This window comes from Andrographis paniculata, unplaced genomic scaffold, assembly GCF_009805555.1.
Source record: "Andrographis paniculata isolate CXL003 unplaced genomic scaffold, ASM980555v1 Contig65END, whole genome shotgun sequence".
Lineage (NCBI taxonomy): Eukaryota > Viridiplantae > Streptophyta > Magnoliopsida > Lamiales > Acanthaceae > Andrographis > Andrographis paniculata.
The window spans coordinates 4201747-4229400 of NW_026137601.1; the positions used below are offsets into that span (position 1 = coordinate 4201747).

The window sequence follows — 27654 nt, forward strand, 5'->3', positions numbered from 1 at the left end:
ACACTAACAATCCTCCATCAATTCCTTATTTGCACTTGACTCTACTAAATTATGACATATTCGATATTTCGCCCAACAAATTTTGATCTCGTGGACCTTTAAAGGCCCAATTTGGTAAACAGGGAAGTTGGGCTGAATTTTAAAATATATATATATATATATATATATTATATTATATATAAATTAAAATTAACATAATAATAATGGATATATTTAAACATAGATTCATGTTCTCATGTATTTTGAGTTGCCATTTTTTATTTTTACAATGTGAATTGCTTTCTATTGGAGGGTTCACATCATGCTTTATGAGCTTGACCGAGATCCTTAATATTTTACCGCACAATATTTCTTTTGTGTCAATTTGGTATTATCTTCAATTTGGTATTATCTTCAAGTTGATGGATGTCATGGGTATTGATTTATCATTTTCAAGTTTTGGATATACGTGCTGCTATCATTACTGTTTTCAAGTTTTGGATATACGTGCAGTGACGGTAATATGGACTTTTATTTTTATTTTTTTAAATGGTAAAATTGCTCATAACTCTTATATAATTTCAAAAATTGCATAGTATCTTCTTATATTTTAAAAAACGTTGCATAAAACCCACCACCATGAAACATTCCTTGTGTGATGAGAAGATGATTTTATACTTATATATTTTGCATGACAGAGGGGTTTCAAGCGATATTTTTGAAAATATATGGGGTGTCATGCAGCTTTTTAAAGTAAAATGATGATTTACGTTGAGTTCCGATACCAAAGAGGGGTTTCATGCAATATTTTTTAAAATATAAGGGAGCGCCATACAATTTTTAAAGTAAATGGGCGATTTACGCCGAATTTCGAAATCACAAGGGAGTTATGGACAATTTTGTCTTTTTAAATTAGAATTAACTTTTAAACTTTCATGTAGCAGTCAATTTTGTGACAGTAGAATAGTTTGTGTCCATTGCACTATATTGACAACTCGTTTTTCACCCGTAACTGTCTTGTATGTTCACTTTGATGCTACGTGAGGCGATGCACTGTTGTGTATTTCTAAGAGGACTGACTTGTATTTGTGGATTGATATTGACAATTGTTTCAGTTGGTTGAACTTACATGTGTAGTGAAAGTTGTATGTTTGTTACTATGTTTTGCTTTTGGATTGTTTATATTTGACCATTTTGGCAAATAGTTATGTTCCTAAACAGTGTGTACTTGGTGCAACTGATGGTGATACATATTTGATGTAACAAATTCATGTTTTGTAATGTCATTTCACAATATTTTCTCTCATTTTACAGGTTTTCGGGTTCTGTTACAATTTTTTTTTTTTTTTGTTGTTATTACTGAAAAATAGGGATAATGTTTTTGTTGCAAAATTGTTGTCGTTACAAATACCGGTGCAAAAACTATATCGGTCGTATAAAATACTATTCTGACATCCAACTTATTATAACGAATTTTATACCGTAACAAAAACTATTACAAATGTATAGATCACTATTGTAATGATTATTTTATTACGAGAAATGTCTATTACAAATAAATAAAAAATACATAACTGGCATTACAAAACTATTATAATAAGATTTTTCACGTGCTTTATAAGTGCATTGACTGTCCAATTTTAATACGGAAAATATCAGTTTGATATTTTTTGTAATTCGAGTATCTGCACCGGTCAAAATCCGATACAAAGTCATTACAACTAACTTTTTATAACAAAAAAATGTCCATTTATAGCAGTTTTTATGCTAACAGAATTTTACAAATGGGCCTTGGAAAAAAGTTTCGGAATCAATTTCGAGGCTACTAAAAAATAATATAAATAATATAAAATTATTTTTATTATAATTGTTTCGAAAATTTCGAGACCATTTTCTACATAATATTATCTAATTTAAAAGACATAGAATGTCCGAGGTCATTCCGTGACTATTGCTAAAAGGTTCAAAATTTTTCCGACTATATTTTAGATGATCTCGAAGTTTTGAAACTTTATTATATATATATTATTTTTTTAATAAAAAAACTCGAAAATTTGTGAGTCCATTACTTGGTCTCAGAATTTTCGAAGTTCTATTATATATATTATTTATATTTAATTAATTAACTAGTCTTGAAAATTTCGAAATTTTATTATATATTATTTTTTAATTAAAAATTTTGTTTCGAATTTTATGAAGTTTTATTATATATATTATTTATATTTAATTAATCAAAAAATTCTAAAACTTTATTATATATATTATTTTTTTATTTAAAAAATATTTCTTGAAGTTTCTAAAACTTTATTATGTATATTATTTATATTTAATTAATTTATTAGTCTTGACAAATTTGAATCCATATTATATATGTTTTAATTAAAAAATTGTCTCAAACTTCTGAAACTTTATTATATATATAAAAAAGAAAAGCTACTCTTTTTTTTTAAATTTTAGTATATATATTATGTTATATTAATAAAGCTTCAGAATTTTTCGAACCTATCAAATAATTTTTTAAAAAAACTAAATAAAACTAATTGTAGACAAAAAAAAATTATGTTATTTTTAATAAACACAAAATTTGTATAAATTATATTTAATTTAGATTTAAAGCGGGTCATATTCTCTAAATAAGTCTCGTTGATTCTCTTTCCTGGCCGATTCATTTTCTAACTTGAATTTGAATGGCTTCTTTGATCCGAAGAGATTTGATTTTGGTTTGGATTTGTCGGACTTTGAATAATTTGATCTTTAATCCAACTTGTTGACGGATTTGAGCCTCGATTTGACTTTTCCAGCTTTTGGAGGGTTTTAATCTCCGTGTAGGCGAATTTGATCATCGCCTTTGGATTTGATGTCTTCTTTGGACAATCCGAGGTTTTGATCTTTAAGAGGTGGATTTGGTGCTCCATAACGCTTTTCCGGTGGCGTGTCTCTTTGACTTTTGGATCGAAGATGGCTGAATTTGATGATTTGGCGAATGACGCGATGAACGCCTTGAAGCTTTAGGATGAACTTTGGAGGCTTTTCCTTGGCTTTGACGGGTTCTTCAACGCTTTTTGGAGTTTTGATCCTTCCACTGGCTTGGGCATACGATGAAGAATGTTAACTCCATCGATCCGTCAACTTATATTGGATCATATGTCCAAATCAATTAATTTTCGATGAATAACGCTTCGAAGGACACAAAAAATAAAGAAGAATATTGTAGAGAGAGTCCAGAGACTTACCCCTTACTTGAATCCTCAATGTAACTTCGGTATGTCAAATGCATTGGCCAAGACTCCTATTTATAAGGGAGGGGTGACCTCGGTTTCTTTTTCGGATGATGCTATGTGGCACGTCATGATTGACAAACGGGAAGATTTTACAATCCTTAAATTTTCATCAAATGCCGTTTTTCATTCTTAAATGATTTGATTGTGCGTTTTCTTTTCTTGTCAAGATCTTTATAATTTCATTTCTTGGAAGATATTAATTTAAATACTTCATTTATTGAAAAAATTAATTTATTTTACTGTCAAATGTATTATGACTTTATTTATGTGCATAATATTTGCATAATATCTTTCATTTTAAGCAAATTTTGCTTTAATAGTTTATATTTATTTTTAAAAAAATAACATATATGCATAATTAAATACTATATATTTATTTTATTGGAATCTTATTTTCTTCCAAAATATATGATATTTGACTTAATTTAGACATTTATTTTTTAATGCCTCCACTAACCCTAATAAATATCGCCACCTACCCTTCCCTCTTCCCAAAAAATAATTTTTCCACCCAAAATTATAATAATTTCTTCCTCTCAATTTTTTTTCTTTCTTCATCTTTTATTCTTTTACTCATCCCCATTCTTTTTCCTTGGCGGCTGCAACGGTGGCGGTGGCGATGGCGGTAGCGGAACCAACGACAGAAACGGCTTGTTCTCCTCATTCTTCGGTGACGAGGGTAGTGATGGTGGCGGCTCCTCCTTCTCCTTTGGGGGCGGTGGAAATGGTGGCGACAGCGGAAACAGCAACGGCATCTCTTCTTTTTCCTTCATCTTTTTCGGTGGCGACGACAGCGGTGGCAGCTGTAACAGCGTCTCCTTCTTATCCGAAGTCGACGGCAGCGGCGGCAACGGAGTCTTATACTCCTCTTCTTTCTTCTCCGGCGCCGATGGTAGTGGTGGGGTCGGTGATGGTCAAAACATCGTCTACTTCTTCTCCTCCATCTACTCCGGCGGCAGGGATGACGGGGACAAAGGCCGTCACAGAATCGTCTTCTCTTCCTTCATATTTTCCAGCGGTGGTGGTGGAGATGGCTTCCCATCTTTCTTCTTCTCCGGCGATGGTTGGTTGCTGGAGAAAATTTTGAATATTATTGGCCTCGAAATTGATTCCGGCCGAACAATTCTAGTTCGTGAGATATGGTGGGTTCCCGGGCGACTCGATGCGAGCTCCCGGTGGTATCCGATTAATTTTTCGGGAAAGTAATTGACTTAACTCGACAACATGATGCACTTGATAACAAATTGTATTGGCTTGAGAAATGTCGATTGCAAAACATAGATTAAACAAAAAATAACAGCGGAAAGGAAAATAAGAAACAAAGCAGAAATGTTGCAGGAGAGAAGTCGTCCTCCCCCATTGTTCTCTTGCTGTATATTATTGCCTTCTTCCAGAAAACCAAAACTGTCACCATCAATCTCCCCCTCTTAATCACCACTTTAATGAGCAATTAAGTATTTTCAACCTTCCGCATTTCATCCCAGCCGTTGCACACACATAACTCCCCAATTTGATCACACTTACTTTATGTATTATGAACTTTCTTTAAATTGCCAAAAATAATAACTTTCTTTTTTTCTTTTAAGAAAAACATATCAACATAAATGCCCCCCTATATTTCACAAATATTAATTATTCAAACAATTAAAGTTTGTGAAATATACTTTCCTGAACATTTTATTTTTCCACGAAACCAAGTTGCTCTATGCTATTTGGGCAAACTACATCTAAGATTAACCCATTTATTCAAACCCCTATCCACCTTTTATAACCCAAGTGGATATAGATCAACCTATTTATTCATTTCCACACAGCCGACCTGCTTTCATAATTGAAATATTCTCACCCAAGATTCATCTGCACTCCAAATCTTCTAATCACTTTCAAATCTAATTTTCCTTTCCACTAGACATTTCCAAGAAAACAATGCTCAACGCCTCTGATAGTCCACCTCTAACCCCGAAAATAGTTTCGAGCTTTGGGTATTCTCTGGTAGCAATTTCTAATGGATTTTTTCTTCTTCAGCCCTCTCTCGATCTTGAAAAAACTTTACCGACACCGCCCAACACCTTTGCTGATTCGAAATGCGATGTACTTCGTCTCTCTTGTTCATGGTTAAACCCTAATCTTTTTCCCAATTCTCTCATTCAATTGCTGCAAATAGATACCGTTTACCACCCATGGGTGGAAAGGATGTTGAAAGCTCGCGAAAAGGAATGTCACGCTTCCGGTATCTATGATATAGTAAGAATTTCACTCCTTCTTCCTCCTTGCTCAGTAGACATGTTAGCAAGCTTGATTGGGTTTTGGAATAGTGAGATTAGCATTTTTCTCTTCCTGTGTGGTCCAATGTCTCCTTCATTGTTGGATGTTGCCGTGATCTTAGGACTGCTTGTAGATGGTCGCGAGCTACCCTTGGCGTCCTTAGATTATCCTAGTCCATGGGAATTTGATTTTACAGGAGGTAGTGGCAATATGAAAACTTAAGTGACCAGGAATCAAAAGAAGGGCAAAGTGAAACGCGAAGAAAAGATGGCCTTCTTAATGTAATGATACTCTCTCATTTTTATCTGCACCACGGCTAAAGGCGTAGCCCGAAAATGCGAAGCTTTAATGAAAGCACTAATATCGGGTCAACGCTTCACCCTTGCTTCCACATTCCTATCTCATTTATACCTTTGATTGAATCAATTATTGGACCAGTGTGCAACAGGAAAACCGCCTTCAACTTCATCCAGTCCTTTATGATTTCTCTCATTGTGGTTACTTTTGTATTTCCCTGACCTTTATAGTGACTCCACTCCCACTCCTTGATTCCAACCTAACCGCCTATATGGCTACTCTCTAATCCAAACCACACTTCCCCGCAAAAATGCCTTTGAGATAGTCAACTCTCTCTTAGCCCAATCAAATCGCCCTAGCTCTTTTCTATGCCCTCTATCTGATCGAATTTGCGGACCATCATGGTTCACCGGAAACTTGAAAAAGGCTCCAAACTCAGCCTCTCTTTCAAATACATCTTGGTTTAGCGTATTGACAACCCGCCCCTTAGCTAACGGTCTCCGTGTGAAATCTCATTCCTATCGCATCAAGCTTGAATCATATCTACCTCAGTAATGTGCACGACAACTTTGTTTGACTCAAAGTATTCCAATTCCCTCTCTCTTCATTGGTCTTCCACTCTCGCCATGTGTATGGGATGATGGGTTGACAGAAGCAGATATTCTCCTTTGTGAAGAAATCGGGTCTTGTATGCACACTTTCGAGAACATTAGTTTCGATATGTCACCCAAGGAAACTGCTCATTTCAAAGATTGGTGGACTCATATGTGGAGCTTAGCCTTTCCCGAATTAGTTCATACCTATTTGGGATGGCTGATCGATGTTCAATCCGAGTCCGAAAGTTCAACCCGATTGTATAACGATACACGATCCCCTGCTCCTTTATCTCCAGGTACTATCAACATCCATTCACTGTTTTTCTTTCTAACCCTGTTAATGCTCTTTCCCTTTATGTTTCAGCTTTGGTGGCTAACCTTTCTGATTTGCCTTCTCGCCAAATAATTTGGCGATCAACACGCCAAACAAAACTTCCAGCTCCACCATCGTCTGGGGAAAAGACAAAACGTAGCACTAACCATTTTTTCTCAATCAAAGGTATAACACTATTTAGTATTATTCTTATTATGATTTTGAACCGCTTCATTCGAATTTAACCTGTGACGAACTCCTTCTCAGACCATTTCCAAGAAACCCAAAGGAACGCCACCTCAGGCTGCTTACAGTTCTTTTGATCCTATTCCGGCTGCTCCCCAAACTATTCCAGCAATTATTCCGGCTGAAACAGTAGTCAAGGAATACTTCCAGTCTACCACCCAAAAAGGACCTACTCCACACCTTTCAACACTGAGCTGCTTCAGAACCAATCTTTCTTCCATGCAACACCATCTTCAAGAATTCTCTTCTAGCCTCGAAGCTCTAACTTCAATCTGTTTGGCCCTAAGTGATATTGCCAAACTTGCTCCTACACAGGCATCCCAAATTTTAGCGCTTGCATCTCAAATATGGGAAATGGGACAACGACGCCAACTCCTCCAGGATCTAAGGAAAAAAATCAAAGATGCTCTAGCTCGATTATCTACCCTGCGAGGTAACAAACAAGCTATCTTCCAGAACTTCGAAAAGGTAGAAAAGTATATTTCAGCCAAAAAAATTCAATTAGCTTCTTTTCAACATAAGGAAATGGTAATACAAGATGAATTATTGCGGGTGCAAACTCGCCTAGCATAATTGAAGCCGGCAAATGAAGGATTAACTCATGAACTATCAGTACAACGAGAACACCAACATGAACTTTACCTCCAATCTGTCAAGCTTGATCTTAAAATTGACGAATTAGAAGCACAAGAATCTTCACTGACCGATGACCTTCGCCACAGTGATCAGGGGCTCGCCACTCTTGAAGAAGAATGGAAAACAATAATTGCATTATGGGATTCTATTGTCCAGACTGAAATTAATGCAACGGCGTCCGATTTTGCAACACCTACTTCTCCTTATGTTGGGATTATCCATGCTCCAACAGTCTTGTCCTCGGCTTCTGACCTGCCATCCCAGCTGTGCCTAGATCCAAATGCCGACACATCGCTTCAGCTCGCCATTATACTGGTACCTACTCGCTTTTCAGGAAGGAAACGACCCAGTAGGTCTATTTGATACACACTTGCATGTTATATGACTGACTAACTCAAGTTGTTTCATATTCTTTTGATCACCATTTTGACACTGGTTTATTATCTAATATATATATGTGTATTTTTTCTAGCTATTCAATTGTTTGATGTGTGCACCAGATAAAACATGAACAAGCTTTGCTAACAATGTAACACAAAATTTCACTCACATTTATCCCATCCCCACTCTACTCAGCATTTTCGATAGGCATGTAGTATGACTTTAAAAATCTTGCATTCATAGCCCTTTTTAATTCCAACCCATCAGGATGCATTATCCGATACGCTCCATTTGGTAGCACATCACTAATCACATAAGGACCTTCCCAACTCGGAGACTATTTTCCTCTTTGATGATCTTTTGTCCCGATCGGCAAGATACATTTTCAAACTAAATCACCAACTGTAAATGATCGTCCTTTAACTTTATTGTTATACCATTGTGCCACCTTGGCCTTATGTGCTCGGATGTTTTCCAAAGCAGTCCATCACTCATCTTCCACCTGATCCAGCTCATCAAATAAGGCCTAGTGATAATCTTCGATGCTCAATCCATGTTATAGAGCAACACGCAAAGAAGGAACCGTGATCTCTATTGGCAACACAACATCCTGCCCATATGTTAATCGGAAAGGCAAAAAAGCAGTCGCAGTGTTCTTGGCGTTCTGATATGCCCACAGCGCCTCCGATAAAACTTCATACCATTTTTTAGGGCTATTTTCCAACGCCTTTTTAATAATCATCCCAAGATTTTTATTTGTAGCCTTGGCCTGAGCGTAATACGGCGACGAATGAATTAATTTCATCCCATATTGAGACACAAAGGCTATGCTCGCTCTCCAGTAAACATTGTCCCTTGATCAACCGTAATTGTCTGAGGAATTCCAAAGCGGTTAATTATATTTTCTTTGATGAATCGGATAACATCCATTTGATTGATGCTCACATATGGAGCCGCTTCCGCCCACTTCGTAAAGTAATCAGTCACCACAAGAATGAAAGCATGTATTTTTTAGGATGGCGGGTGAATCTTCCCGATGATATCCATCACCCAACCTTTAAAAGACCATGGCTTAATAATGGGATGTAACTTCTCAGCTAGCGCTCGTCTAATTGGTCCGTGCATTTGCCAAGCTTGGCAACCCCAAGCGTATGCAACACAATCCTCTCCCATCTTTGGCCAAAAATACCCACACCGCAACAACGACCATTTCATGTGTGGGCCTGTCCGATGTGCTCCACAAATACCCTCGTGTATCTCTCCCATTGCCTTTAACACTTGCTCTTTATCAAGGCATTTCAACAATACCCCACTGATAGCTCGTCGGTATTACTCTCCGGTGATTAACGTATACCTGAGGGACTTGCGTTTAGTTTCAGAAGACATATCCTGGGAAGGATCAACAAGAAATTGTATAAAAGGTTGTCGCCAATCTAAATCCTGACCCTGGCTTGCATCTTGGCACAAAATTTCCATCAGCTGGTCTGCTGATTTAGCGGCCTTACGATAACTCGACGCGTTGGTATCCCCCCCGAGATTCAGAAAAAGTACGCAAGATCATTTGCCTCATCATTATCTCGCCTCGACACATGTATCATGGCGACATCATCAAACTCATGTAACAAAGTTCGTGCCTCATCATACAAATGTAACAAATTTTGATCCCCAAAATGATATTCGCCAACAAGTTGGTTAATCACCAACTGTCAATAGCCTTGGATCAATATATGTCGTGCCTCATGAATCGCCAGCATGCACTATCCAAATATGAGAGCCTCATATTCAGCTTGATTTATTCGTGTTTTCTTGTTGAAGTCGAAAGAAATGCCTCCAAATTTCGCCATATGGGCTAACTATCACGATGCCAATTCCTGCCGACGTATGAGTCCTTGACCCTTCAAACTGTAAAATCCAAGGGGCTGCTCCCACAAAAACAATATCAACACCTTCTATTGATTTAGAAGTCGAGTGCTCGGCAAGAAATTCGGCAATGGCCTATCCTTTTACAGCTTTCAAAGGCATATATTTCAACTCAAAAGGCATCAATCGAACAACCTATTTCCCAAGATGACCTTTAAGAACATGGCGATTCAACATATACTTAATTAAATCGACCTTGCAAAAGACAAAAACATCATGCGGAACAAGATAATACTCGAGTTTTGTTCATGCGTAATACAACGAATAGCACAATTTCTCTATACTAGAATACCTGCCTTCCGCATCGTTCAATTTTTTGCTCAAGTAGTATATCGCTCTCTCTTTACCTTCATCCTCATCTTGCGCCAACACACTACCAATTCTTTCTTCAGATGCTGCTGCATAAAGTTTCTATGGCCGGCACTTTTTCGGTGGTACCAAGACCGGAGGGCTGGACATAACCTTCTTCATCTCATCGAACTTAGTCTACTGCTCTGCTCCCCAAATAAATTCAGCCGATCTTCCTCCCTTCAAAAGCATTGTGAAAGCCTTCCGCTGCGTTTTCAATGAACCGCCTAAAAAAATTCATCTTTCCCATTAAACTTTGCAACTATTTAATCGACTTCGGAGGAGCTGTTTCAATGATGGCTCTTGCTTTATTTTGATCAATTTCAATTTCATTCTCATGGATAAAAAATCCCAAAAAGTTTTCCGCCGAAATACCAAAAGCGCATTTTGCGGGGTTCATTTTCAGCCAATGACGTCTCATTCGCAGAAATGCTTGTTCCAAATGCTCCAAATAAAACGCCATCCTATCAGATTTCACCACTACATCATAAACGTAAACTTCCATGCATCTTCCGATGAGATAATGGAAAATCAAGTTCATGGCGCGTTGATTTGTAGCTCCAGCATTTTTCAAACCAAAAGGCATAACAACCCATTCGAATAGATTAATTGCCCCTGGACATCGGAACACCGTCTTGGGAGTATCTTCCTCGGCTACAAAAATCTGGTTGTAACCCGAATAACCATCCATAAAAGATAATATGCCATGATTTTTTGTTGAATCAATTAACATATCAGCAACCGGCATAATGTAATGATCCTTCTGCGTTGCAAGATTGAGATTTCTAAAATCTATACATACTCGCACTACGTCATTTTCTTTCTTAACAATGTACAATGTTTGATATCCATTCTGGATAACGGCTAGTACAAATAAACCCCGCTCTGAAAATTTTTTCAATTTCTGATTTGATCGTCATAAGCAATTCGGGATTATACCTTCTAGGCGGCTTCTTTGTGGATCGATAACCTGATTTAATTTGCAATCGATGCTCAACCAACTCCCTAGTTAGCCCAGCCCCGAATAATCCCAACCAAAACAATCACGATATTTGCGAATCGAATCTTCCACTCTTAAACAGTCATGATCAGACAGTAATGCACTGATTTCTTGTAGTCCTTGGCTCTTCGGGCGTTCCAAAATTCACTTCCACTAATGGGTCATGCGCTTCAAATGTTGGCGCTCTCCTCTGTACCGGTGGGAGCGGCTCAAATCTTCCGGTGTCTTCCTGTTCAATTGCCATAATTGAATAACAACTCTAGTTGTCCAACACTCAATCTGCGGCCTTATTTCAAAGCCAGTGGATGTGAGAACACACTCGACATCTCCTTGCATATTATCTTTCAACACCAACAGATAATGGTTGCAAATCGGCTAAATAATAAGAAGCATCCATGGCAGCCAATTCAAAGGCAAATGGATCGGCTTGAGCATCAACCGTTTGAACCGTCTCTCTATCCCAAAAATGTACCTGTTGATGTAAAGTTGATGGCACACACTTGCACATGTGGATCCAATCTCTTCCCAACAACGCCGAGTAAGCCGGTTTTCCTTCAATAACTATAAAAGCTACTCGCACTATTTTTGTCCCAACTGTTACATCGGTTTTTAACACTCCAAATGGTTTATGCACATTTCCAGTAAAATCCGTTGTTTGAATCCGGGTTGGGATAAGGTCTTCTCGTGTCTTCCCAATTTTACGATCGGTTGAAAACGACATAACATTAGCAAAAGCCCCTCCATCAACCAACACTCTTCCCATGGGGCGCCCATCTATCAATGCCCTTAAATATAAAGGCTTGAGATGATTGAGTTTGTTCATCATAAAGTTTTGGGAATGCCAACATTTTTGGACAAAAATCATCATCACCAACAAGAGCAGTCACCTCTGTCTCTTCTACCTCAATGTCTCCCTCCAAACGGTTAGGCTGCGAGCTTTTGGGATGGAATTCAACAGGAAGTATTCCCAAAACATCTACCTCATTGGGATTGATCATGCTAAAAAGCTTATCAACTTCTTTTTCGATAGCTTTTTCATCAACCTCAATTTTCTCATCCAAATCATCATCCTCACTTACTGCAGATTTTCCAAGTCTTCTAGGCATGCTATCAGACATATTGGATTTTTTCCGCTTGATCGGCACCCATCTTTGAGTTGTCGCTAGCTGTGGCTGCCTTCGCAACCATTTCTGAACAACCGGAATTGACAATCGTTTTTCAACTGAAGCAGCATGCATCTCCTGTTGCTGGCGACTTCTTCCTTGGCAGCCAACGGCTTCCCACAAATTTTTCTCTGTACTATTTTGAGTTTCTTTACTCGGCATTTGCTCCCCAATTGGAACAGTCCGTGTATCTTGTCACTGACGGTTTGTCTCTTTGCAACGAGAAGCCCACCAAACATTTTTTTCTAATGGGATCTTTTTGTCGCTGGCGTATAGTTTCTCAGTGGCCAACGACCCGCCAAGCCTATTATCTAATATTATGTTAAGTCGCTTGAGTCGATAATTGCTTTCCCATTGATACAACCTACACCTTTTTTTTGTTGGCGACTTGTCTCTTAGCGGCAAACAGCCCGCCAAGTTCATTTTCCAGCAATATTTGGCTGATGGCAAGATAAGCTACCATTTCCAAATGTCCTCTCAAGTACCACAACTGATTTATTTAATTTGGTCTCTTCTTTCTTCTCTGAAATTGCTTCCGAAAATTTCTGAACCAAATTCTCTCTTTGACGTCTTTTTTTTTTGTGTTCGAGTCGAGATACTCTGCCCCCGACTATCCTGCACCTTACGATTAACAGTCCATTCATTCGCTCATTGTACCATATGAGGCTTCCTCATTGCGTGGGAACGAATAACTACCCGATCACCTGTGGTGACATTGAAAAAGGTATTTCCCTTATGGGCATCAATTTCCACAACCGTTGATGATGGACGCAAATGATCCTTCAATGTCGGCCCCTTTTTTTATGAACATTCCTTTTCGTTGTTGTATTTCGAATTTCCAAGTCACTGGAACACTGATCCGGATCGCCGCCATTGATTTCCCTTATATTGTGCAGTTTTTAGACTCCCCAACCTTTCAAAAACAGATTTACGCATTTGCGCTCCACTTTTGATTGGCATAACATTGACAGCCGCTGGAAAAGGATCCGAATCAACCTTCATATCCTTCCCCGCATTTAGTTTATACTTCAATGCTTGTTGTATGACATTTCGAAATGCCACACAATTCTCGGTCGAATGGCTGTAAAAATCATGCCATTTACAATACACTCGAATTTTTAACTCGTCTAATGTCAGAATCTTCTGGCCATCCTTCAACTTAATTTGTTTGTCTTTCAACAAGAAATCAAAAATTTGATCCGCCTTACTAATGTCGAATGAATAAGTAACCCTCGGACTGACCTTTTTTCCTCTAGCCGGCCGAAGCGCAGGACAAGTATACCTCTTGCCTTGCACCAATTCAGTGGCACACAACTCTGGTGGCTCATCCTCCTTCATAGCACTTTCATCAGCCGTCTCCTTATCAATAATAAAAACTGATTGATTCGCCGGCCGGGTTCGAATCGCCCAAGCAGCCTGTCGTTCTCTTATCATTTGTTCTGCACGAACAACACGAACCACCAACTTCTGAAAGTCGCCGAATTCCTGTAGTGCCAATTTCTCTTTAAGTTGCGGGTGCATGTTTTCCACGGCTATGTTCGTCGCTTGAGCATCTGGAATTTGAACATTACAACGACTTTTCAATTGCCGAAAACGTTCAATGTACTCTGCCACCGACTCATCAATTTTTCGCATTGAACTTATTAGATTGAGCAATGTAACTTCAGCCGGCGGACTGTAAAATCGGTCGTGAAACATCCTTTCCAAAACTTGCCATGATTGTACAGAATTTGGCGGTAGTGCCGAATACCAACTAAATGCGGCACCTATTAATGACAATGAGAAGAGCTGAAGTTTATGCCAATCATTATAGCTAGCTTCGCCACATTGTGCGGGGAAACGACTTATATGCTCCACACTAGAACGTCCATCATCGTCTGAAAAAAGTATAAACTCGAGAACTCTAAAATTGCGTGGCAGTGGCATTGTAGCTCCTACCCAATCGGGGTATGGTCGTTGATATGATGGGCGATCTAAAGGGCGTAAATGTTGTCCGAAAACTCTTTGAACGGCCTCTGTTAATGTTTGTGGATCAATCGATGCTTGATTCACCAGTGGAGCAGCGGGTGGCAATGGATGCATCGGAGGTGCCATACCGGCGGCGTTATAATTGCCAGTCGGCGGACCCATTGGCAGCTGTTGTCCCAGATATTGAGGATGTATTTAGGGACCTCCTAGAGCTTCAAATAGGCTTTGCCTCCCAGGTGTTTGTTGTTGTGCTAAAACTCCTTGTGCTGGGAATGAATTTGTAGTGTTACCTCCTGAACCATACATCGGAATCCCAGTGTATAGAATGGCTGGCACCGTTTGCCTCCCGACTCCATTTGGCGACTCCCGCCGGAGCATCTGCACTTGTCCAAACTGTAACGGTCGCACTTCCGATGACGCCGAAGGCTAAAACAAAATATTTGATGGCATTACATTCGAGACTACCCTGACAGCACTGTAGAACTCGGGCTTGCAGTAGATTGTATCATTGGAATGGTATGCCCCGGATTTTTCATTGGCGCTACTGACATTTGGTGTCGTATGGCCATTAGAGTCGAATTCACATTCAGCGCTAAACCTTGCCTTGACTCCTCATATCAAACGGCGGACATTTCATTACAAACGGCCTGCCGGAGAATGTCAGCCAACTGGCGGGACACTTCGTGCATGAAATCTTGAAGGCCAAATTGCAATGTGTATGAGATCTCTTGGCGGATTAAGGCTGTCGCCACCCGCTGAGATGTAGCAATACCTTCCACCAGCGAATTTCCGCCTTATTGCTATGAACTGTCATGGATGGACAACCCCTGGAAAACGTCTGACAATTCATCGCTCTTTTTCCCCTGATTCTCCATATCAATCACTTTCCCGGATCACAACTGCATACGCCGCTGGTCCCACTGGGCGTGCCACTTATGTTGGCCTAGAAATTGATTCTGGCCGAACAATTCTAGTTCGTGAGATATAGTGGGTTCCCGGGCGATTCGATGCGAGCTCCCGGTGGTATCCGATTAACTTTTCGGGAAAATAATTGACTTAACTCGACAACATGATGCACTTGATAACAAATTGTATTGGCTTGAGAAATGTCGATTGCAAAACATAAATTATACAAAAAAATAACAACGGAAAGGAAAATAAGAAACAAAGCAGAAATGCTGCATGAGAGAAGTCGTCCTCTTCCATTGTTCTCTTGCTGTATATTATTGCCTTCTTCCCGAACACTAAAACTGTCACCATCAATCTTCCCTTTAACGAACAATTAAGTATTTTCAACCTTTCGCATTTTATCCCAGCCGTTGCACACACATAACTCCCCAATTTGATCACACTTAAATTTCTTTGAATTGCCAAAAATAATAATTTCCATTTTTTTTTCTTTTAAGAAAAACATATCAACAAATATATATATATTTTAAAAATTAATAATTTTTTTTTGGAAATTCCAAGATAATTATGAAAATTCATTCACATGCTTTGGACACATCCTGTTCGGATTGGGTTTCGAAAATTTTGAAGCAATTCTAAATTACCTCGGAATTTCTGAGACCGCTAAAATGGCCACGAGTTTTACTCTTCCGGCAACAATTCGAGGCTTTTAAAAGAGTAAAATCATTTTTGGTCCCATTCAATATCAAAATTATCAATTTTGGTCTCATTAAAATTATCATTTTTAGTCTCACTCAAATGAAAATTTATCAATTTTAGTCCCAAAATGGTTGACTGGGACTGAACACGGCCGTGTTGTCTTGAACACGGCCGTGTTGGATGACTCAGAAGGTGACTGGGCGTCCCTGGCAGCCAACACGGCCGTGTTGATTACCCTGCACTTCTGAACACAGCCGTGTTACTGCCTGTGTTCTGAACACAGCCATGTTCCTGCCCATGTTCTCAACACAGTCATGTTCTAGACCATGTTCCTGCCCATGTTCTCAACACAGCCATGTTCTAGGCCATGTTCACGACCATGTTTTCAATATAATCATACTGTAGGTCATATTTATTATTTTTTTCACTTTTTGGTTAAAATTATTTGATATATATATTTATAATTTAACAAAAATATTTTTTACAATTATTTTATAATATAAAAAAATCAATTTTTAATATTTTTAATATATATAAAAATAATAATATTTTAAAATAATACTCCCTCCGTCCCACGTTGGATATCTGGGTCACTGTAGACACGAAAATTTAGGATAAGTATAATTAGTAGATAATTAAGAATGTATTAGTAAAAATAATTATCATATAATATAAATAATTATAAATTAAGATTAAAATAACCCATTAGTTTAATTAAATTAAAAAATAGTGTGTAATTATTTTCTAAAAAAAGAAAAGTGACATGGAATGTGAGACGGATATAAACGGCAATGTGGACATGGTAAGTGGGAAGGAGGGAGTATTATTAAAAAATATATATTAATATATTATTATTTTTATATATTTTAAAAATATTAAAAATTTATTATTTTTTATATTATAAAATAATTGTAAAAAATATTTTTGTTAAATTATAAATATATATATCAAATAATTTTAACCAAAAAGTGAAAATAATAATAAATATGACCTAAAATATGATTATATTGAAAACATGATCGTGAACATGACCTAGAACATGGCTGTGTTGAGAACATGGGCAGGAATATGGCTGTGTTCAGAACACGGGCAGGAACACGGCTGTGTTCAGAAGTGCAGGGTAATCAACACGGCTGTGTTGGCTGCCAGGGACGCCCAGTCACCTTCTGAGTCATCCAACACGGCCGTGTTCAGTCCCAGTCAACCATTTTGGAACTAAAATTGATAAATTTTCATTTGAGTGGGACTAAAATTGATAATTTTTTTTTGAATGGGACCAAAATTGATAATTTTGATATTGAATGAAATCAAAAATGATTTTTACTCCTTTTAAAAATAGTTTTGAATTTACTTTAAATTTCGAGGCCAATTGTCCAAGACCGATGGTATTTGTTGTGAATTTATTCCTGGATCAACGGACTTTATTCAAACAATACATCGTATACAAAAACAAAATATTAATAGCGGAAACAAATTCGAATAAATCCAAACTTATAATAAACCAATACCGAAAAGAAATTAAACACTAATAACAAAGACATATTTTGAAAATTAAAACGAAACGAAACCAACACGCCTCAGACGCAATTGCAGAAAACGAAATTGAATTGAAATGAACCTCCATGTTTCAAGTATTCTATGTTCATGTGTTTGTTTTTTCGTTCCCACCACGATGATGACAAAATCGAATTCTTCTTGTAGTTCTCGGCGATGACGATGACTAGCTGCTGACAGCTTTGATCAGCGACCTCCAACGACGATGATTTAGCCGAGCGATTTCCAATTTCAGAATTGAACTCCATGCAACAGCTCCTCCGATCTTCTCCGGCGAGAGGACAAATGAGGACAAATGACATTCGGCTCAGCCCATAGTGTGATATTGGCCCGAGGTAATCACGCCACAAGGTTGGACGTCGGCTCTCACTCCAAGCCTCGACACCCACCGGAATTGGCAATCGAAAAAACTTCTACACTCACTGGAATTCCTCCCCCACTCCCTCTATATCTTAAGAATGAGTTTCACACTTTGGATGAAACTTCCTCTCTCAATAATATGAAACTACCCAAGAAACTAACACTCATTATAACAAACCCAACACCCCCTTCTAATTTTTGGGTAGACACACACATGGATTTGAGTTTGAGTTTGGGTTTGGGTAAAAAATATTGGGTCGATCCGGTAGGCCGAGCTAAGGAATAAACAAATTTATTTTATTTGCCAAGAGACTTGTTGAGTTAGATTTCAAACAACAAAAATTCCCAATATATCTTACCTATTTGATCGTGATTTAACTAAATCGCAAATACATATTTAATAGATATAGACTTACCTTACACAAATAGATTTTATCATCGTCTTTTATTCCTCGCTACATCCACGAATAAACGTTAACACGGACAAGATATATCACTCATAAACTAGATCACATCACATAAACTAAATTATAATACATAAACTAGATTACATAACATAAACTAAATTATAATACATAAACTAGATCACATAACATAAACTAGATCACATAACAACCTACCTAACAATTGAAAAATAATGAATATATAATTATACTTTAAATTATTTTTTATTTAAATAAATAAAATAGAAAAATGACGAAGGTATCAGCCGTCACGCATTACGCATACTCCCGATATATACGTGACAAGTCCATGGACCCCACGCCATGCCAAAGTAAGTCCCACATAATTACCTTAATCCGGGATCTGAAGTCCCGGAGTTAACAACTACACCCGTGGAATTCTGAGGCGTATCTAAAGGAGACTGAACGCTGAAAAGCAATCGTCAACCCGTAAATCTAGAAACAATTAAAAAAAAGAGAAACCCTAGATTGATCCAACGGCTCTCAATGCCTATCAGAATCAGAATACGTACCAATATACGTAATCTCTCTATCTCTCTCCCTCTCACTATTTATGTATATGAGCAAGCGGCATCGTGTGCAGCCAAGCCAGCAATAATTTATTGATTCACACAATCCATGGTTTGGCGCAGACGTCACTGCTTCTTGACATTCTTCGATTTTTAATTTTTTTTAGTTATTTTGTCAAAAGCAAGTCCTTCCATCTATGAATTTTTGCTGATTCTGAAGCGGAGTGATCGAGGAGGTGGAGGAAAGTACATGGGGAAGACGTGGATTCTGAGCTGCTGTTTGTTGCTTTTGGTGTGTATTAATGTGTGTGATTCGGAGGAGCAACTGCCGAATAGCCACGTGATTTCCAGCGTCGCGTATCCGAGCACTCCGCTTGGTCCATACGATTGGCGGTATATTAGAGGTAATTTGAAGGATTGCGGTTTGTTTTTAAGAGGAGAATGGCTTTAAATTGCTATGGGTAATGGTTGGGTTGGTTTTGGTTGTTTGATTGATCGAATGAGTTTGTTGTGGTTGTTTGAGGTGTCTGAGGTTTAAGAATTCGGTAGGCTTGTTCGGAATTTGCCGAATGTATTTTTTTCATTTTCACAGTGAGTTTTAGTTTCTGATCATCGATTCAACGTATGTGTGTTTCACATGGATTGGTAGTTGATTTAGAGGGTTTCGTTTGTGGTTTTATTTTTTTGCTCTGCTTTTACTGTGTTTTAGAATATGATTTGTTAGGCTAGAACGAAATGTTAACATTGTTTGTGTTCACGATGATTCCGAAATTTCATCAGTTATTTTAATCCATTATGGAGTTCGTGCATTTGACATCAAATTGCTCGTTGGCGAATCATTTATAGAGTTATTAGACATTCAGGATTAAATAGTTTGTGCTTAATTTGAAGAATTGTGATTCAAGGAAGTGTTTAAGGTATGTTTTGGATGTGATATAGAACACACTGGATTTTTATGTTGAATGCATTAATGTTTAGGTACATTCCTTTGAGTTGGATTGTTTTTAGCGTTTATTTACAATTTTTCATTGTCATGTTGGTGTCTGGACTGGATCCCGGAAGGTGTATACTTTTCAAGGATACTTGGTTTGATATTTATATTCTGAATATTCCAAGCAAACCCTGAAATAGGGATTGCTTTGTTCACCGTCTACATTTTAAATTGACATATTGTATGTTATAGTCCTGTACTATGCCTTAATTGTTAGGCACTTCTGCAAGATTGTAAATTGAGTAATATTACATGGATATCTTTTCAACTTGGTGGGAACACAGTAGGTGGAATGATCATGCCTGGTTGCTTTAAAATTAATTTTAGAATGCTATATCTGTACTTGGCTTTGTCACTAGTCTAAAGATGCAAGGTGTTGCTATAAAGATCAGTCTGTGCTAGATTAAAGCTGACTTAACAACTACATAATTTCAATTTTCTGGTCTCACTGCAGTTGATTTGCCGCCATGGTTCTCTTCGTTGTCTCTAGCACTGGAAACAGATGTTGACCTTGTAAGTTTCCATTGAGAGTGAAAACGTGCAATGTTATTATCATGAATTTCTCTTCTCCAGAATTTTCAGTTCCCTAACAAAGGGTTTTGAATTTCCTTCTACAGAATCTCAATGAATTCAAGAAGACACCTGTAGGTTCTCTGGCTATAATCTGCTTCCGAGATGGGAGCCTCCCTCTGCCTGATATCCACAACACTTCTGAAATGGGTCTAGGTAAACTCATGGTGAATTCAAATGTATTTAATGAATTATCTCCTGAAATTTATGTTCCTATTCACATTTATGCTCCGCGTGACTATGATTTTGACCATAAAGATTCAAATATTGCAGTGATGGACTACATCTCGAACGATTCTTTTGTTGGGAACCAAAGTCTTCAAAATTTTGAGAAGTGTTACCCATTGCAGAAGAATATATTTTTGAGAGTGACAAATGAGCAGGTTTATAAGCTTTGGCTGGTTAATATTCCTCTATAAAACACTGATAAAAATTCTGTACATAGGCTAATTGTCTAACAGATTTTCCCAGGTACATGGTATTTTGGGATATTTAATGGTGTTGGACCTCTGCGGACACAGTCTAAAATGGTACATTAACAATTTCCTATGTTATTGTAGCTTTAGCCATGGACACTCATTGAACTGATTGCAGTTAGTGTTCATGCTTTGTATTCCAGATGTGATCTGAATTTTTCATATGATCTTTCTAAACTAGTAACATCCATTGTTCACTTACAGCTCGAGCGAGGCCATTCATTATTATTTAGTGCGAACATAAGTGTGGAGGGGTGCTCAAGCTCCATGATGTCGGGAAAGTTCTGCAACCAAACAGTGAGCATGCTTTCATGTAATGCCAACTATAATTTAACTGGAATTGGCATTAAAAATGAAACGTATAGAGCTAATGGAAGGAATGTTATTGCTTGTGGAAATGCCAATGGAATATCTTGTCATGAAAATGCCAAGCCCAAAGTCTACTTATTCGATGCGGAAAACATTGGGGAAGAGATACTGATTTCAGCAGCAAATTTGACATTCAGTCAAGCGCAAAATTCAATTATTACTGTAAGCCATTCTTTGCTCTGTTATGCCAGATATGGTGCAATGCCCCTTGAAACAGTTTATGACTTTTCTGGTGATATTAGTTGGGCCCCTTTGGTACTTCAATTCCCCAAAGCTGGTCGTTGGTATATTATTGTTCAATCCATCGATAGCTCAACAAAAAGTCTGGGAATGCAAAGTAATATCTCGAGAGTGTGTTATATGTTGGAGTGGCAAGTGCTTCAGTGTCCTATGGGCAAGGCTGGATTAAAATGCACATCTGAAAGACATATGCTTGAGGTTTGTTTTTCTAGAACCCTTCTAAGACGACGTCTGCATTTTTGATAGTTAAATCAATCCTTAGGTCGTTAATCTTGAAATTCTGTAACAAACAAATGCAGAGAAGCTTATGCATGAATCTTTATGATTGACTAACAGAGAGAGATTGTCTGCAGGCTGTGATTCAGAAAGACCAGTTTCTCCCTTTTGAGTCCAATTACTTGCCAATAACGAGAAATGCATCATCATTGGATTCAGCCTTTTTTCATTTGGAACCTCTTCTGAGCAGCTTCTCCCATGGAGATAGTCACAATGGTAGTTGGACCTTTTTCATCTTGGACATTCCGTCCGGTTCTGCCTTAGGAAATATCCACCTCCATCTTACTTCCAACCTTATGCAAAATTATGAAATCTATGCCAGATATGGAGGGTTACCTTCTCTCACTAGCTGGGATTACTTCTATGCTACCCGGACAAATAGTAACAATGGCTCCACATATCTAAAGATATATGAGTCAACAGAGGACACAGTTAGTTTTTATATACTATATGCGAGAGTAGGAACATGGTATTTCGGCATTAGACAACTCAATCCCACTGATGCAAGCAGCAATACTGCCATCTCCTTGTCAATAGAGAGCTGTCCGAACAAATGCTCATCCTTTGGACGGTGCCTGTCTCGTTTAGACGCCGGAGGTCTCATCTTATACAGGTTTAATACAAATTCTTAAGCATGTTATTTCAATAGTAGGGCAACAAACTAACAGTTCAATCTTCCAATCAGCTACTGCCATTGTGATCTGGACCATGGAGGTTTCGACTGTAGTGTCGAGATTGTCTCGCATAAATGTAAGTCATTTTGATAGATATCAAGATCGAAAAAGATATGAAGTTAAGAATAAAGAGAAAGTGGAGTTTCGGCCGTTGCTTGTATATTGACGATAGGGATGGGTGAGGCCTGTTATTCGCAGGTTTAGATTTTATTTATTTATTTTTCAAGATATTATATTTTGAGTTGGGCTTTTAGGTAGGTTTATTTTATTTTTAGTGAGTAATTATAAGCATTTAAAGACACTAAGGGGAAAGCACATGGCTCCTATATCATGAATAATGTTCTCCAAACCCTAATAGTCTCTTTAAATATTTATACTAAACACTACTTACAAAAAATAAAATAAGTCTAACTAATAATTAAGGGGCAAACTCAATTCAAAATATAATATCTTAATAGAAAAGTAAATAAATAAAGTCTAAACCCGCGAATATCAAGCTTAAGCTCATCCCGTTGTTGATATACAAGCACTAGCTGCTGTTTATGTTTATTCTTAACTTCATGTTCGTTTCGATCTTGTGCTCTATCACATTTTAGGCCAAACATTGCATAGTGTATCTCTGATTTTTGTTTTCTTCTTTAAAGGCTCAGCCACATATAATTAGGTGTTGCTAAGATGCATACATGCACACGACCACACATATAATTCGACAACGTAAACTTGTGCAGGGCAAATTGTACACTCTATTTTTCTGGTAGCATCAAATGCTGCTTCTCTGTTCCCGGCATTTTGGGCACTCCGGAATAAGGTATTTTGCCATGACAGAAACAGCATTTTTGTATTTTTTTCTGGAATGTTCATAATGCTTTTGTCGAAATTCAATCTTCTTCTCTAGGCATTTGCAGAATGGATTCTCTTTACGTGTAGTGGTACAGCCAGTGCAGTGTATCATGCCTGTGATTCGGGTGCCGGCTGCCTATTAGGCTTCCATACCTTACAGGTAATGGCTCAATTCCTCTGCAGTTGGGATCTTTGTTTTTGCGGATATCCAATTCTGAGATTTTATGCTTCAGTTCCTCGACTTCTGGCTCTCTTTCATGGCCGTCGTGAGTACTTTCATTTACCTAACCACCATGAGTGAAGCTTCTAAAAGAACAATCCACACCCTCGTTGCCGTCCTGACTGCCCTCATGGCTCAGACAGATCCCACCAGGTATTTATTTGCTCTTACAGCCATGGATTACGTTTCTGATGTGGCTGAAATTGACTATGGCATGTATATATATGTTTGCAGGTCCAAAAACATCAGCATTGTGATGGGACTAGGAGCTCTCGGCCTCCTCATCGGGTGGCTTGTTGAGTTTTGGACCCATCAAAAGTCGACAACTGTTCCAAGAGAAGATCGTTGGGATCTTCTTCGAAGGTCAGCGAATTTTTGTCATTGAGCTTTTGATTTTGTCAATAGTGCCTCTATGCTTATGCTTATCTTCAAGTCTTTGTTCGATGGTGGTGTTTTTCAAAGTTCATTAATCCATGATACAAAAACTTTCCACTTGATTCAACAGATGGAACATTTTTAAAGGATGGATCCATAACATTTTCAAGACAATCAAGAAGCGGTATGTTGGCGCAGGGTTTTTGACACTGGCTCTCGCCGTGGTGTCTTGGCAAATGGAATCCTTTGAAACATATTGGATTTGGCACAGGTATGAATGTATGTATGTATGTATGTATGTATGTATGTATATATATATGCCCTTCGTTCATTTGTGCAAAATCCATCTTATGCAGTTTATGGCACATTACTATCTATACTTCTTCCTTCTTTTTCCTATGCGCAAAACCGAGCACTGAAACAGCAGAGGCAACTACGCCTGCGAACTATGAACTCACTCGACAGGCTTCATTCAACGAAAATGAAGTTAGACGCGAATGATAAATGTTGGCGCATTTTTTGTCGCCGGTTGTGCTAAAGATTATATTTAGCTTACAGATGAGATGAGATGAGATGGATGGTGGCAACACAACATAGCACAGCAGGTAACAATAGATAGATAGATAGATACTTAAGAAGAATTCCTCCATCTTCTTATATTGCTATTGTTGCTTTCATTCGTTACAATATATTTTGCATATTCTTCCAGTATATATATGCACAAAGCTTGCACACACACACACATATATATATATATAAAAGTTATTGCCCATGTTCTCTTGGTTCACTTTTTTAGTTTTTTTGGTTATTTCTTGAAACTTTTAGTAAAATATTCACTATTTATTCTAGTAAAATAAATACCATATTTATATATTAATTTATTTAAGTGAACACAATTGTTCTCTCATAATGCTAAACTTTTTGAAACGTCTTATTATTATCTCATAGATTGTATAAAGGATCGGTTTGATTGTGATTTTAATATGAAATATCATTCCGTTTTCTTTTTATTCTTAATAAAATATTATATTAAAATATTTTTCTTAAAAAAATTTCAAATCAATATTTTATTTTCAATTTCAATCAAACAAATACATTTGGGCAGGAATCATAGCCGCAATTTTCCTCAGTCCCATCTAATATAATGTATATTATGTATATACATAATATGTATTTATGTTATATATATTTTATATATTACATGTACATATTATAAAGGAGGTGAATCCGGTGCTCATGCGTGCACCTTACTAAATAAATTTGGATGATTTAAATTGAATAGGAGTAGGATTGGTTTTTTAAGTTTAAAAAGAAGTTAAATGGTGAGTTTATACGTACGTAAATCTCTTTTATTTCTCTACTCCCTTTTTCTCTTTTGCGATAGACTGAATTGCGCCGACAACCGCCAGTGCAGTGCCTCCCCAGCCCAGGCCCTAGCCGCCACCATCTTTTTTTTCTCTCTCTTCTTCTCTGTGTATCTCTTCCTTTTTTTTTTTTTCTTGTTTTTTTCTCCGAACAGGTGATCACCAGTTGTCCAGATTACTGCCGAAAATCGCCGAACCACCATCGTCGCCCAATTGACCCGCCGCGAACCCAAGTTTATTTCGACATTTTCTAATATGATATTTTGATACTTTTTTTCTGTTTGGATATTAGTTTAAATCAATAGTGTATATGAAAATATGTTATAGTGTTTTTTTTGGCAATTTTTAGATAACACTCGTAATATTTGTTTGATAGTACAGTAACATGCTAAACACAATACATGGAGACGCTTGTTCGAAAGTATGTTTAGAATTTATTTTTTGTGGCATTTTTTTGGATAACATTTATAGTATTTGATAATACAACAACATGTTAAATATAATAAACAAATATGTTTATTGATATTCAGTAAAATGCTTAGTTTAGTATATGTAAATACTTATTATACGATGTTCATAATATTTTGTGATTAAATCATGTGCACAAAGGCTAATATGTTGTTGACATTATTGTTTCCTTTAGTTCTGAAGCAATAGCCAAATTTTGATCCGTAAAAATAATTTTTGGTGCATGACCACTCATGTACTTAAAAAGATATTGAAAACCCACTTGAATGAATTTTGTGTTTCTTCATACAATAACGTTGCCCCAAATATAGATGTTTGGCGGTAATTATTAAATCATAAGAAAACACCTAATGTTGCCCAAATATAGATGTTTGGCGGTAATTATTAAATCATAAGAAAACACCTAATGTTGCAGTATTGTTACAATCCAATATATTCAAACAATTTACGAGATGCTTATGAGATACTGTGTACATTATATCAAGATGTTGATTTATAAAAGATGAAATGCTGAATAATGGAAGATGAAATATTGACTACTGAAGTATTGTGTTTGGTACGAATCGTTTTTGAATAATGGATAATTGATTTTGCTTGTCTCCATCAATTTTATCCATTAATTTTGTTGGAAGAATCTTAGTCATTTTTCTAAGTAAGGAGACGAAGGAGAATGTAGATCTAAGTTAGTTATAAAAGTTAAAAAAATTTAAAAATTACTATTAAACCCCTAAATTAATACAAGCCTTGGTATTAAAAATTGTGATCCAATGGTTAATATTGAATTAGCATCATGCTAAACTTTATAGTTCAGCATTTAATCCCAGCCCTATTATAATATATCACTGAGGCGGATCCGGTGATGATGTGTATTATGATAAATTAGATTGAAGAGGAGGAAGATCGTCTTTTTTAGTTTAAAAGTTGGTCTTGTAAATATGTGAAATATGCATATATTCGATGCTAAAATATATCAAACCATATACTGATGTTTCATTATAAAATGCTTTCCTATAAATTGTAAGATTCTAAGATATTTAAACTCATCAAATATGGTGTCTTATACCATAATATAAGATGTTTACCTATGCATCCGTAAATACGGAAGTTAACATAAGAATGTTAATTTATTTTATTTAATAGTAATTTTGATGTTCTAATTTAAATATGATTGCTAATACAGCCTTACTATATTCTTAACACGAGATTCTAATAATTTGGTTAATATCTAAATTTTGAAAAACTATGAAAACATTAATACAATTATATAAATTATTATTTAACTTGGACTAAATAGACCATAATCCAATCATAATAAATTGAATCCAGTAAATCAATCCAATAAATTATTTTTTCCATAAATAAATAGTAAGATGTAGAGTTTTATATTTAAATTTTTGAATTCTTTTTTATTCCATTGAAAGATTTTGAGTTCTTTTTTCTAATGAATGTAATGTTGGATAGAAAGAGGAATATGCATGGAAGGAGGAAGGAGAATAGATGATCGAAATATTTATATAAATTAGGAGAATTAGAAAATTACAATTAAACTTCCAATTTTATACAAACTATTGGATTAAAAATTGTAATATGGATATTCAATCCGTATAATATTAAATTAGGATACGATGCCTTCATTTGGTGTTGGTGATGTGATTTTTTTTTAAAAAATAATCTTTTGTGGGCCCACTGTTATATATTAGTACTATTTACATAAGAAGGATACTAATTAATTTTTTTTGCTATAATTATATTTGTATAATTTATAGACTAATAAATTTATTTTTGTTTGTTTTTTTCTCTAAAAATTAAATAGATTATTATAGTAAATTTATTAAAAAGTTATAAATAGAAAAATAATGATAAATTAGTTATTATTTGTTAAATTAATAATAATAAAATTGTG

At 36.7% G+C, this 27654-nt stretch overlaps 2 protein-coding genes across 4 annotated transcripts; both read left to right on the plus strand.

Annotated features, from left to right (window-relative positions):
* Window positions 1–5081: 5081 nt before the first annotated feature.
* On the plus strand, window positions 5082–7672 carry LOC127262512 (uncharacterized). The gene is made up of 3 exons (XM_051291226.1): window positions 5082–6714; window positions 6783–6917; window positions 6999–7672. Exons 1-3 carry the CDS (start codon window positions 6513–6515, stop codon window positions 7052–7054), a joined length of 393 nt encoding a protein of 130 aa, XP_051147183.1. The 5' UTR covers window positions 5082–6512; the 3' UTR covers window positions 7055–7672.
* Window positions 7673–18914: 11242 nt separating this feature from the next.
* On the plus strand, window positions 18915–25734 carry LOC127262553 (uncharacterized). Of its 3 annotated transcripts, none has more exons than XR_007841157.1 (15): window positions 18915–19292; window positions 20334–20392; window positions 20497–20605; window positions 20723–20832; window positions 20911–20979; window positions 21130–21732; window positions 21888–22423; window positions 22496–22560; window positions 23213–23292; window positions 23380–23484; window positions 23558–23697; window positions 23779–23907; window positions 24050–24190; window positions 24276–24524; window positions 25439–25734. XR_007841157.1 is itself a non-coding variant. In XM_051291285.1 (14 exons), exons 1-14 carry the CDS (start codon window positions 19139–19141, stop codon window positions 24418–24420), a joined length of 2445 nt encoding a protein of 814 aa, XP_051147242.1. In that variant the 5' UTR covers window positions 18915–19138; the 3' UTR covers window positions 24421–24864. The 3 variants fall into 3 exon arrangements, 1 of the variants encoding a protein (XP_051147242.1); XR_007841156.1 differs by lacking the exon at window positions 25439–25734 and adding an exon at window positions 25304–25432; XM_051291285.1 differs by lacking the exon at window positions 25439–25734 and having other exon boundaries at window positions 24276–24864.
* Window positions 25735–27654: the final 1920 nt, after the last annotated feature.

Excerpts from the sequence above, each read along its gene's own strand:
- LOC127262512 (XM_051291226.1), top strand. The coding sequence starts at position 6,513 with ATGCACACTTTCGAGAACATTAGTTTCGATATGTCACCCAAGGAAACT. Across the intron at positions 6,715-6,782 it reads CCCTGCTCCTTTATCTCCAG|CTTTGGTGGCTAACCTTTCT; the intron begins GTACTATCAACA and ends TTTATGTTTCAG. Across the intron at positions 6,918-6,998 it reads CCATTTTTTCTCAATCAAAG|ACCATTTCCAAGAAACCCAA; the intron begins GTATAACACTAT and ends ACTCCTTCTCAG.
- LOC127262553 (XM_051291285.1), top strand. The coding sequence starts at position 19,139 with ATGGGGAAGACGTGGATTCTGAGCTGCTGTTTGTTGCTTTTGGTGTGT. Across the intron at positions 22,424-22,495 it reads GGAGGTCTCATCTTATACAG|CTACTGCCATTGTGATCTGG; the intron begins GTTTAATACAAA and ends TCTTCCAATCAG. Across the intron at positions 22,561-23,212 it reads CGAGATTGTCTCGCATAAAT|GGCAAATTGTACACTCTATT; the intron begins GTAAGTCATTTT and ends AAACTTGTGCAG.